The sequence below is a fragment of the Girardinichthys multiradiatus genome, chromosome 7 (assembly GCF_021462225.1).
Source record: "Girardinichthys multiradiatus isolate DD_20200921_A chromosome 7, DD_fGirMul_XY1, whole genome shotgun sequence".
Taxonomy (NCBI): domain Eukaryota; kingdom Metazoa; phylum Chordata; class Actinopteri; order Cyprinodontiformes; family Goodeidae; genus Girardinichthys; species Girardinichthys multiradiatus.
In genome coordinates, this window is record NC_061800.1 from 48,355,517 (window position 1) to 48,369,343 (window position 13,827).

Below are 13,827 nucleotides of genomic sequence, written 5' to 3' on the forward strand. Positions count from 1 at the left end.
ATGCAGTGTGTTTGAGAAGCATTTCCAACCACAGAGAGCCAAAAGTGTCAAGTGTTGTGACCCCATTTAAAGCAGCATTGATCGTTTGGAAAGCTGTCATGGTCAGCTTCCTCTCAAAGTCATTAGAGTCATCTGTTAGCAGTAATTAATGTGAATAGAAAATAATTGCATGAGGGAGCTGGGGACTGCAGTGATTCGGTCCTTTCACTGATATTCACCTATTACTGGACGACTTGGCTTTTTTATGCGGGCACTGCCACGTTTTGCACGCCGGAGCAGATTAATCTGGGAACTAATTACACTCAGCATGTTGAGGCCTATCAGAGATTTGACAAAAGCAGTTTAAGGAAACCTTTGGTTGGAGCTGGACCGACCTGAAAGTCAAGGACAGATCTGAGAACCGTCTGTTTTAAATATTTTCACCCTTTTCGCTGCACAAACTTCTTTATAATCACATAAGATAATAGTTATCTCCATAATTTGAATGTTACGTATGCCTGCAGTTTTTTGATTTTTATCAATCACTACTTTTAACTGTATTTTAAAAATATAAGCGACTAAACTAACCAGCATCAAAGTGTCATTACCGTTGGGTTTTATTCTGTTTTTATGAATTTCTATTGAAGGTTGTGTTTCAGCTCCCAATCTTCTGTAAAAGCTTTACAAATATTCCCACAGGAAAGGTTTTCTTGTTTATCTTTAAATCTTTGAGTTACTCAGAGAGCTTTAAACAGTGCATTAAGTGCAGATTAAAACACACCTGATCCTCCAGCAGGTGTGTTTTTAGAGGAACAGCAGCGTATATGGGATTAAGCTAAAATAAATATGATGGATGTTGATTGTCATTAATATTGCCATCCTACCGTGTGTAAAGCTTTGGCTGATTTATTTACTGGAACTAAATTAACGCTCCACAATAATCAAAACTCAAGCCTGCCTTTGACTGGCTGCCATCCAAACGGCGGTTTCCATGGTGATCCTTGTCTGTTTGTCTGGATGTTAATTGTTGTTCTTATAGTGATTCTGATGTTTAATCTGCTTCACTGTGTCTTCTAAAGTTTCCCCTTTATGGACAAAAGAAGTTTTATTAAACTGAATTTGACATAAATCGCTGGTAAAAAGCAGTCTCTACTTCACAGAGAGAGGTCTTTATTCACCAACAGGTTTGGCCCCCTGTTCCTGGGCGGACTGATCCAGCATCTGCAGTTGCTGCAGCTGAAGGCATCTGCAGACCTTGCAGATGCCTACAGCTGTGTGTTTTGGGTCATCATCCTGCTGAAGGGCTCATGAGCTCTTACTGAGGCTGAGCTCTCCCGGGCTCCTGGCTCCAGGGGGCCTTGGTAATCTTGATAATTTATTGTGTCCTGCAGAGATCCAAGATGCACCAAACAGAGCCCTCCTCAGAAGATATGGAGATCTTCACTTCTCCTTCTGTAAACAAAGCTAATGACCGAAAAGCTCCAGGGTTGTCTCATCTGTCTGAAGGATTTCTTCCCAGAAACTTTGGGGTATGTCCCTGTGCATTTTGAAGAGTTTCAGTCTTTCTTTTCTTTGTCTTTTTCTGTCAGTAGTGGAGACAACGTCCCAAAGATGTTCTGTCGGACTAAGATCTGGTGACTCTGGAGGCCACTGGAGTTCAGTGAATTCATTGTCTTGCTGATGAAAAACCAGTCTGAGATGATTTGAGCTTTGGGACATTATCCTGGTGGGAGTAAGAACCAGAAGATGGTTTCACTGTGATCATAAAAGGTTAGAGATGATAAGCAACAAAACTGGGGTTTAGATGATACCCAGCTGGTACCAAGGTGCTCCACATCTGCTAAGGCTCTCCCTCAGTGTGAACTATAGCCTCCGTTTCCTGGTCTTAGCTGACAGGAGTGACACCTGGTGTCTTCTGCTGCAGTAGAACATCTGCTTCAAGGGTTCACATGTTATGTGTTCAGAAATGGTGTTCTGTATATTAAAGTTGTGGTACTGGACACCGGTCCTGGTCTCAGGTTAGCGGGTCTTTAGAACAATAATACTACCTTGGTTTCAACCAGTGGTTATTTGAGCTTCTATTGCTTTTCTATCTGCTCACCTTTGACCTCATCAAGGTGTTTTTCATCCTCACAGCTGCTGCTCACTGATTTTTTTCTGTATTTCAGAGCATTCTCTGTAAACCTGAGAGATGGCTGTGGGTGAAAATCCCAGCAGATGAGCAGGTTCTGTTCAGTTTAGACCATCTGGTACCGGCTGCCATCCCATGTTAAAAGTTAAACCCAGTCTCTTTCTCATTCTGATGCTCAGTTTGAGCTTCTGCAGGTCTCCACTATGTCTGGAAGCCTGAATGCTTGGAGTTGATTCTGTGTGATTGGCTGATTTACCTTTTGTGTTAACAAGCAGCTGAAAAGGTGTTCCTAATAAAGTGGTCGATGAGTGCATAATCTCCTCTCTGCACCCCTGGGTCAGCGCTTACCTTTGTTCCGTCTGGTCCATTGTTCAGCCTGCTGCACACACATTTATTAATATGTCATGATTGTTTTTAAATGAAACACTTTTGAGGAGAAATGAAGAACTGATGTATCACTGTCTGAAAGTGTATCAGTTTTGGACTTCATGAAAAGTATTTAGTTTAAATTCTTAGTATTTTATTTATTTAAGCAATAAAATGTTGCCCTGCTCTACCTGCTGAGGTGATACTTTGCTTTTAGACCATTTCTAGACCAACCTATTGACCCACTGATTATTCCAACCCAAGGATGATGTATTTCAGCTAAAACAGAGCTTAAATTTCACAGTTTCATCTAAATTCATCCATTCATTCTCCAGAGCAATAAAAAAAACAAGGCTGCAGTGATTCATACACAGTTTTTCATCCTATTTTCCCTGAATCTTCGCTGCTCTCACCTCTTTTACAATCACAGGCACCAATCTTCGTCTCATTCAACACCGTCCCTTCAGGCCTTCGGTCAATAAAAATGCTCAGTCGGCTTTATTAATCCTGTTTAGTCAACTATGTTCAGTGTTTTGTGAAGCTGAGCTTCAACTTTCTGGAAGGTTTTAGTTTAAACAGAGAATGTCAGCAAGTTCAACCAGAAGAAGATCTGAAGAATCCCCAGACAAAAAAGGCAAAACTCAAAGCTAAAATACATCGAGAGCCAAACACTTTAGCCCCAAGAAGGACGATCCAATTTGGAAGTAATTTGTTGCACATGCAGACCGGCGATGGGTTTCTAACTGATTGGACTTGTGGCCCTGCCAGCCTTGGTGTGCAGCTCCTTCATCATCATCAAGCCTTGATCCTTGCAAATCAAAAACAAGTAAATCAGGAAAAACAAACAGAACACAAGTGAAAAGTTCAGTTATCCCAGGAAATCAATTCAAAAAATAAATTAAAATTTTTATCAATTCATTAGGGTGAAAAATGTGTTTATTTTGGATTCTGGCTTACAGCTAATAAGAAAAACTAATTTGAGTCTCAGACAGTTAGAATTTTACATAGGAACTATACAAATGATATGTTAATACTTTAATGTCCTGTTGTGTCCATGTTATGGTCTACTCCATCATGGAAAGGACTGCTGACCTGACTGTTGTCCAGCAGACAGTCACTGACAGCGTAGCAGGTAAGCCACAAAAGGTCATTGCTAAAGAAGCTGGCTGTCCAGAGTGCTTAACCAATGGAAAGTTGAGTGGAAGGAAAACATCTAGTTGAAAAAGGTGCACAAACAACAGGAATAACAGCAGCCTTGGTATGCAATGACTAGTTGAGGTTGTTGGAAAATTGCAATGATGACGTGTCATAAAGAACCACATCAGAGTTGTTTTACAACGTCAACGTACCACAGGTAGCTGTGTGGACAGCTTCGTCTCCATAGTCTGCCACCACTGTTGCATGTTAGTAAGAAAAAGCAGAGGTCTGCTTCAATGGCAGCAATACTGCAATGCATTTGCATCGATACAAACACCACGAGCTGTGTGTCAACTCTCCACAGGTAGGGGTCTAACATTTAAAACACACCAGGAGCTCATCAAGAGTAACTTGAGAGGTCTCTCAGGGTCATCTGAGGAGTGTAACCATACACTCTGTTATAATCGGAGGATCCTTCTACTACAAGCTCTACTCAGGTATATAGTGTAATTAAAGTATCAAAATATTTAAATATATAGTTTATAAAACTAAATTTCTTTTAGCTTCTTTCTGCTTGGCGGTATTAAAATAAGAAAAATGTAGTAAAGCTGTTTCTGAGACAGAGCAGCTATCTCCACAGAGATAGCTGTGTTTGTTCATGCAGTCTTTGTGCTCACTTGGCTGCAACTTCTCTGCAAAATCTTTAAACAAAACCAAAGACTGCAAACAAGCGGGTTAAACAAAAGATGTGCTTTCACTTCGCCTGCTGGTGTTATTTCTTCATTCATAGCGACCTGCTCCAATCTCACTCGGAGTCAGTCAGCCTTACGGAAACAGGTGTGCTGTCAAAGTGATTAAGAAACCTAACAAGCGTATCTCGCAGTCAGAAACAAATTTTCCATTTCAGTAGTTCATCCATAATTGTCTCAGTGTTATCTGCTAACTCCTAATGTAACCGGAAAGTAAAGGCCCTCCTTTCTCAAACACCCAGGCTCAGGCATGCCAGGTGATTACTCCCTGTGATGGGGGGGGGTTGTGGAGGGGCTCCAGCGGTGAGGGGCAGGGTCCACCCAGGACAAGTCGCCAGTCTATCAGAGACAAACAGGACAGGCAAGCATGCACACACACACACATATCGAGGGACAATACAGAAAGACCAATTAACCTAACAGTCATGTTTTGGACTGCAGGAGGAAGGAGGAGTACCCGGGGAGAACCCACGCATGCACGAGGAGAATGTGCAAACTCTCACTAACATTTAAATAATTATTTGTCATTTGGTAAAAAGACAAGACTGAAATCATCACCTTATAAACTAACCTGCTAACCCACATCCAGTAAGAAAACATCAGGAAGATTTCTGGGATTTTCACCACCTTAATGTATGACGCTCTGTTTTAGAGACCCTTGTCCTCTGGAAAACCCAATAAAAGTTTTGTCTTGATTGGCTGGTAACAGGCAGTTTGTGAACAGAGGATTTGTTTTACATGCAAACACAAAAATAAATGCAGCTTTAAAGCCCAAAGAAGTGAAGGAAAATATCAGGTGTCATGATGGTTAGCAGAGCTTTTATGTAATCATCTCCTGCTCAACTCATTGCAGCATTTCTGCAGCAGCTGCAGCTGGGTGAAAGGTCCAGCTCTTTCATATTTACTGCTTCACATGTTTAGTAATGAAGAAAGGATGATGACACTCGTTTGATCACTCAGTACACTGAAGCAAAACGTCTCTACTTAAGAAATGAAGAGGGATTGAGTGGAAGCAAAAATCTCTAAGTCTGAGCAGGTTCTTTATCTGTGCTGCTGCTGTGAAGGCTGCTAAACTGCAGAAGTGGAGCACTGTTGTCATTTCTTAGTGTCCATAACACCGTGAGTTCCTACCTGGGAGACAGGAGCTGAGGACGTTTTGACACGTTGCTGAAACAAGACGCTCAGGATTCGGTTCTGCTGCTCCAAGTCAAACACACGGGTCCGCAGCTTCACACATTCTTCTTTCAAGTCCTGGAAGTGACAACAAATGGAGCATTGAGGCTACTTTAACAGATTCCATGTTAGATGTCCATCAAACATTTTCTTTTAAAAACCAAATGTTTGCCAACTTTCCTTTTCTTTTTATTTTCATCAACAAATATTTTCTGATTTTACTTTCAGAAATTGCGCAGCATGGCCATGAATGTTCCACTCACAACCAATCACAGCAACGCTCAGTTGCATGACTGCACCACTGCTGCAGAAACAAACCTTTTGTGTGAGGAGGGCCTGCACCACCTGGTTAGCCACCTACAAGAAACACATAGAAGTGTCACAACAGATCTGGACGGTGAAGGTTATTTGAGAAGAAGCTTCAGAGCTTTAGCTTGATTTGAAAAACTGACCCGACACAAACACCAATCATAAGAATGAGATATGATGATCCCAAACCAACAGCATGTTGCATCACAGCATCAACCTCGAGGTAAACAACACAGCTGCTGCCTCCAGAGACGGCGGTCCAAACTTTATTCTCAGTGCAGCACTTAAAAAAGTCTAATATGTGAAAATATGAATGAGAACTTTCCTTTGAACCCTGAACAGGTCTAATGAGAAGAAAGAAGAAAGAAAGTTTCTTTGTGTTTCTACAGTAAAAGAACATAAAACATCTGATCCTTTTGTGCTACAACAGAATTTCTCTTCACCTCTTTGCATGAAATATTCAGAAGGCTGCAAAGGGAACTAGAGCAGAAATGTCTCACAGAGACACAGAAATCTTTCCATCTGATGTCAGAGGAAACCAAGGAAGGATGGACAGCAGTCAATTCATTTCTCCTGTGTTTATTCTTCTAAACTACCTGGATCAGAGATGTTTCTCCATCCTTCTGTCCTCTCTGTGGACTCCAACACCTCCTAATGTTAGAGGTTTCAGTTCATGCCTAAAATACAGATCCTGTGTTCTTTTAAAGGAACCAGTCTCAGCAGTAATCCAGTTAACTGAGACTTGGACACATTTATTGGTATCGATTTTACAGTAAGTCAAAATGTTTGGTAGAAGTCCATACTTTCCTAGAACTTACAGGTTACTTTCCTGGAGCTTATTAGTTACATTCCCTAAACTGACAAGGTACCTTACCAGTAGTTTTCTGAAATTATGGAGTATTTTCTATGTGCTAACAGGTTACATTCCTGAAACTTAAAGGTTAACTTATTTGTACTTACAGGGTCACTTTCTTGAAGACACAAGTTGCTTTATCAGGACTTTTCTGGAACACACAAGTTAGTTTCCCATGTTTTGCAGCTTAGTTTTCTAAGACTTTAGAGTAGATTCTTGTAAAATGAAGGGGGATGTCTTTCCAAGAACCTACTGTGTACTATTCCTGAAACCTAAAGGGTTTGGAGCTTGCAGGATTCCTTCTGAATTTCACGGCGTACCTTCTCAAAACCTGAAGGGATCTTATACAGGTGTTCCTAAATTGTCTGAGTTGTTACCCTTTAGCCTGCAGGTTCTGGGAAAGTAAGCTGTATTTTCCCTGAAAGCACCAGAAAGTACCCTTTAGCTTCAAAGGCGGTACCCGTTATGTTTCATGAGGGTAATTTGTAATTTTTGAGAAAGAAACCTTAAGTTTGATGTGAAGAAATTTGAAACCTGCAAGTAGGAGGAAAGTACCCCAGGACTAAACCAGCCACTGAAAGAACAAGGAGATTTTGCTGCCTTTAAGTACGAGTACAAGAACTTCATTTTGGTGTCAATCAGCATATAAACATTGAAAAACATCATTTTTATTCCAGTTTTCATGTTTTTCTCTGAGACTGGATTGTGATCTCAAAATTTAAATCAGCAGCCCCAACCTATTTGTGATAGTGACCTCTGACCCTGCACCTGGTAGAACACATGCTGTTCCTTCTGAACCACCAAAACGTGTTGAGAAGTACGTGGTTTAACCTTTAATATTAGTTTATTTTAGTTCAAATTAAATTAGTTTAATAAGCATAACTGAAGCACTGACGGGCTGCATGGTGGCGCAGTTGGTAGCACTGGTGCCTTGCAGCAAGAAGGTCCTGGGGTCAATTCCCGGTCAGGGCATCTTCCTGCATGGAGTTTGCATGTTCTCCCCGTGCATGCGTGGGTTCTCACCGGGTATTCCAGCTTCCTCCCACAGTCCAAAGACATGCCTGTTAGGTTAATTAATTGGTCTCTCTAAATTGCCCTTAGGTGTATGAATGAGTGTGTGCTTGGTTGTTTGTGTGTTGCCCTGCGATGGACTGGTGACCTGTCCAGGGTGAACCCCGCCTCTCGCCCATAGACTGCTGGAGATAGACACCAGCTCCCCCCGTGACTCACTATGGAATAAGCGGTAGAAAATGACTGACTGAAGCACTGACCTCATCCAAGCAGCGTTCATACTGCTTCCTCTGGTTGTCATTTTCCATGGACAGGGCAGAGTTCTCCGCCTGGAGAGACACATCACACTCAATTAGTTCAACCTTTAAATCACCAGAACAGCAGACAGGAAATACAGAACATCCACAACACATACGATTGTTCCTGCTGAAAATAAAAGGTAGTGAGGTCATTTCCTGGAGATTTTCTACAGATGCAGAGAAGCTCGAACACAAAGGTTTTCACCCAGCAGCACTTTTCTCCACATTTCTGGATTCATTTCTATAGAAATATGTCTCTTAATCAAGCGATTCTCTAAATGTCAGGGATCCAAACTGTGTGACAGTCACTGGCAATAGATCAAATTCAATTACAGACAAAGGCTTTACCAGACAGGGGACACAAACCATTTTCAAAGAGTCTTGGGGCAACTTTTCTCTAAAATGATTAATCCTATAAATCTGGAGTCTCCTGAGTCGGCCGCCATGCTACAGGCGACACCTCTGAGGAGCAGATTAGGAAATAAAGGAAAGAAAGTGATCGCAGAAGTGAGTAGGTTTAAAACTTAAATCACCTTTCACAGTTTAAACCAAGAATAATCAGTTATTACATCACAGTTGAACAATCTGAAAGCTGGGACTGATTAATGAACCTTCTAACATTGAGAAGATGTTTGGTCGGTGTAGGTTGATGAGGTTGGATGGAAGGTATCATCATCTGATCAAAACATTAAAAACATTTTATCTTTAGAAGCTGTATGTGTTGCAGGATCAGAGCCTTTGCACAATTTCTTCTTTTCTATGTTTTGCATATTTTGGTTTTGTTTTATTGTCATAATAAAAAGAAAGTACACCCTCTTGCATCTGATCATCAACATGTTCTAAAATTATTTAAGACGAAGTTAAAAAAAACACGACTGATTCCACACTGTACTTATTTACTAAATCAAGAGGAAGACAAACTAAGTACACCTCTGCTGCTTCCATTGGATATAAGAGAGAACATATCGGTCAGGTGCTGCTGATTAACTGATCATCATCAGTCTGAGCACCTCCATAATCATTTGCTGCACTGAAGCATTTAGTGTGTTAACACAATGCCAAGTTGGAAAGACATCAGCAGAGAGAATCAACTGTTGCTGCTCTTCAACCTCGGAAGGGTTATTAGATCATCTCCAAACTATCTAAAGTCCTTCGTTCTGCAGAGAAGAAAATTATTTCCAAGAGGAAAACATCTCAGACAGCTGCCATCTTTCCAGAGTTGGACGTCACAGTAGATACAGTCCAAGGTCAGAGTGTGACTTCTGGAACCTGTCCTCTGGACAGATGAGACCAAGGTAGAGATGTTTGGTCATAATGCACAAAACCATGTTTGGAGAATAGTAAACACAGCAGATCAGTACAAACACCTCATACCAGCTATCCAGCACGGTGGTGGAGGGTTGTGATCTGGGCCTGTTTGGCAGCCAGAGGACCTGGGTTCTTTGCAGTCTTTGAGTGGTCCATGATCTCCTCTGTCTACAAATGAGTTGTACGTGAGACCAGATGAGCTGTACGCAACCGACTGAATGTACGTGCGACTGAATAAGGATGATGCTTTACAAGATAAAATAAAACGATAAAGGTATGTTTGCTTCCCCATCCGGTTTTCCATGGGCTGCGCGGTGTGCAGTTGGTAGCACTGTTGCCTTGCAGCAAGAAGGTCCTTGGTTTGACTCCCGGCCTGGGGTCTTTATGCATGGAGTTTGCATGTTCTCCCTGTGCATGCGTGGGTTCTCACTGGGTACTCTGGCTTCCTCCCACAGTCCAAAAACATGCCTGTTAGGTTAAATGGTCTCTCTGACAACCTCTGGTTGTTTGTCCTGTATGTCTCTGTATCACCATGCGATGGATTGGTGACCTGTCCAGGATGTACCCCGCCTCTCGCCCGTGGACTGCTGGAGATAGGCACCAGCTCCCCGTGACCCACTATGGAAGAAGCGGTACAGAAGATGAATGAATGAATGATAAAGATGTATGACAATTCTAAAACCGTATGTTTGTGACAACACATGCATAACTTATTCTCTATAAACAATCTAAAATAATCTGTCATTTTTAATAAGTAATTTTTGTATGAAATAAATATAAACTTTTGGGTCATCAGTAGTCATTTTTTGAACAAATTAAATTATATTTGTTAATAAATTCTTCATTCACACATAAAATGCCATTATCATTCATTAAATGAGAGACTGATTGTGTTTGTTTCCCCATCCGCTTTGCCATAAAAACAGACTTCCTTCTATGTAAAAGTTACATTGTACAGATTGTGTTTATTAAAAGCAAATCATTTGACAGGTAATTTAGGAAAGTCACATTTTAAGGAACTCAGTTCCTCCCACTTTACTGAATACCAGAGTGGGGAGACCAAACCAAATCTCACGAGTGCTTTTAAGAAAAGATTGAAGCCATTTAATTTTAAAAGCATCATTCATTATTTCAAATCTATTGGCTTAATTCCTCCATCTTCATCATTTTAACTGTATCTTCTTTTTTGATGTAATGGTGTTTATTTGTCCAGATGAAGTTACATTTTAGTTAGGTAAATACCTAATAATGTTTGGAGGTATAGGTACGGAATATGCAAGCTAAATAAATCTTATAAACTTTCCTTCCTAAGAGACTTACTTTAATGATAATTTGCATTTATTAATGTTATTTTCATTAGGTTTGACACTACTGCTTGCAGTTTATGTAACACAAATTCCTAAACCAAACCTCCAGTTTAACCAGTATGTTGTATGACGTGGATGCTTATTATTTTACACCTCTCAACATTTTGATGTAAGCCTAAAGCTTAATAAAATATTTCCTCTGCTAGGATAGCCAGTGTGATCTGGTTTTTTGTAACATTTCATGCTGCTAGATGACTTATAATGATATTCTGATTGCAAACCAAGACTGGAGTTTCTAGCTTGCCAAGAGCTCAGTAACTGGGATGAAGGGAGAAGTGAATCACTTCATTTTTGCCTTATCTTTTTTTTTTTTTTTTGTACATCCGGGGCATCTACTACAGAAACACAACTGTTAGTGTTTGTATGAAGCACGTTGATTATATTCAAACATTTTTAGCCACGTACAAATGTTTGAATATTTCAAACAAGAACATATGTTCCACCGAATCAAAGTCTTTCTGATCAGTCTTTGAGTTTGTTTTGTCCTTTCATGATTTAGAAATAAAGATAATGATACCTTGCTTCATTGTTGTCTTTCCAGATGTATAAAAATGTGCCGTTATAGATCTAAGCCAAGGGCTCAATGACTCTCAACACAATATAGACACAAGTTTTCATCTCAAGGGGGCAGTAATGCAATAAACTGGATCCAATCTGCTGTGAAATGCCGAAGAAGAGGACGAAGAAGAAGAAGACAACTCGTTGAGAGAAAAAAAAAACAAAATACATGTTAAAGTTTCTTTGCCTCTTTCTTTATTTTAAAATTAAATTAATACATCAAAAAAAAAAATTTTAATTGAACAGCCTAACTTGGAAAACCAACCTATATAGATGGAAGTTAAAACAACAGTCTTCGGCCCTCTAAACCAAAGACTGAAGTGACACATAATCATCCAATGCATTAAAACAATCTGGAAATATTCAGCAGCTGGAATAAGAACAGCAACAAGCGCAGATGTAACTGGATGACTTTCTTAAAGGTCCTGTGACACGCTTTTCCACAAATGCAGAAATTGAAAGAAAACATCTCAGTATTGAAGTAATTTGGCAGTGGTTGACATGATATCAGGATTAAAGACGTGATAAAAGATGATTATGACACAAAACAAGCATATTTCAATGTTAAACTTTGCAAGTCCAAAGTCGTCCGGAAATTAAGTCTAAGGAGAAGTCTCTGGTCATTCACTGTGTGAGCTTCAATGAGCCAAGTTGCGTTAAAACAGCGTTAATATGGTGAAACGGTGCATTGCAGCTGGTGGCAGCAACACTACGACAGCAGCCGTTAGTCTGCACTACTTTCTTGAAGTAAAGAAGATCAGAGCTGCCTGGATCAGACCTGTAAAACTGAGGAGGGACAGATGGGCTGGTCCCACCAAGAACAGCAAACTGCTTCAAACAAGAAACCTCTGAAATCACAGAGATATGATGTCAGAGGTCAGATATCTGCAGATGAAGGAGGACGTTGAAGCAGAGTCTACAGGTCCTTCTCAAAATATTAGCATATTGTGATAAAGTTCATTATTTTCCATAATGTCATGATGAAAATTTAATATTCATGTATTTTAGATTCATTGCACACTAACTGAAATATTTCAGGTCTTTTATTGTCTTAATACGGATGATTTTGGCATACAGCTCATGAAAACCCAAAATTCCTATCTCACAAAATTAGCATATTTCATCCGACCAATAAAAGAAAAGTGTTTTTAATACAAAAAACGTCAACCTTCAAATAATCATGTACAGTTATGCACTCAATACTTGGTCAGGAATCCTTTTGCAGAAATGACTGCTTCAATGCAGCGTGGCATGGAGGCAATCAGCCTGTGGCACTGCTGAGGTCTTATGGAGGCCCAGGATGCTTCGATAGCGGCCTTTAGCTCATCCAGAGTGTTGGGTCTTGAGTCTCTCAACGTTCTCTTCACAATATCCCACAGATTCTCTATGGGGTTCAGGTCAGGAGAGTTGGCAGGCCAATTGAGCACAGTGATACCATGGTCAGTAAACCATTTACCAGTGGTTTTGGCACTGTGAGCAGGTGCCAGGTCGTGCTGAAAAATGAAATCTTCATCTCCATAAAGCTTTTCAGCAGATGGAAGCATGAAGTGCTCCAAAATCTCCTGATAGCTAGCTGCATTGACCCTGCCCTTGATAAAACACAGTGGACCAACACCAGCAGCTGACACGGCACCCCAGACCATCACTGACTGTGGGTACTTGACACTGGACTTCTGGCATTTTGGCATTTCCTTCTCCCCAGTCTTCCTCCAGACTCTGGCACCTTGATTTCCAAATGACATGCAAAATTTGCTTTCATCCGAAAAAAGTATTTTGGACCACTGAGCAACAGTCCAGTGCTGCTTCTCTGTAGCCCAGGTCAGGTGCTTCTGCCGCTGTTTCTGGTTCAAAAGTGGCTTGACCTGGGGAATGCGGCACCTGTAGCCCATTTCCTGCACACGCCTGTGCACGGTGGCTCTGGATGTTTCTACTCCAGACTCAGTCCACTGCTTCCGCAGGTCCCCCAAGGTCTGGAATCGGCCCTTCTCCACAATCTTCCTCAGGGTCCGGTCACCTCTTCTCGTTGTGCAGCGTTTTCTGACACACTTTTTCCTTCCCACAGACTTCCCACTGAGGTGCCTTGATACAGCACTCTGGGAACAGCCTATTCATTCAGAAATGTCTTTCTGTGTCTTACCCTCTTGCTTGAGGGTGTCAATAGTGGCCTTCTGGACAGCAGTCGGGTCGGCAGTCTTACCCATGATTGGGGTTTTGAGTGATGAACCAGGCTGGGAGTTTTAAAGGCCTCAGGAATCTTTTGCAGGTGTTTAGAGTTAACTCGTTGATTCAGATGATTAGGTTCATAGCTCGTTTAGAGACCCTTTTAATGATATGCTAATTTTGTGAGATAGGAATTTTGGGTTTTCATGAGCTGTATGCCAAAATCATCCGTATTAAGACAATAAAAGACCTGAAATATTTCAGTTAGTGTGCAATGAATCTAAAATATATGAATGTTAAATTTTCATCATGACATTATGGAAAATAATGAACTTTATCACAATATGCTAATATTTTGAGAAGGACCTGTATAGCGTCGCTGTTCAGAGCATCTGATGGGAAAAGATCTCCAAAGAAAAGGTTGTTG

The 13,827-nt window shown here is 40.8% G+C and overlaps 1 protein-coding gene across 4 annotated transcripts in view; it reads right to left on the reverse strand.

Moving 5' to 3' along the window:
* The window catches only part of LOC124871765 (nck-associated protein 5-like), a 75,570-nt gene that overhangs the window by 20,155 nt on the left and 41,588 nt on the right, over positions 1 to 13,827 (reverse strand). For all 4 annotated transcript variants that reach the window (XR_007039108.1, XM_047371303.1, XM_047371302.1 and 1 more), the window contains exons 5-7: positions 7,969 to 8,037; positions 5,854 to 5,892; positions 5,494 to 5,613 (exon numbers count right to left, since the gene is read on the reverse strand). Coding sequence is in view for 3 of the 4 variants with exons in the window: in XM_047371303.1 (XP_047227259.1) it covers positions 5,494 to 5,613; positions 5,854 to 5,892; positions 7,969 to 8,037 (228 nt within the window). In the remaining variant the exon portion in view is untranslated. The remainder of the gene's footprint in view (positions 1 to 5,493; positions 5,614 to 5,853; positions 5,893 to 7,968; positions 8,038 to 13,827) is intronic.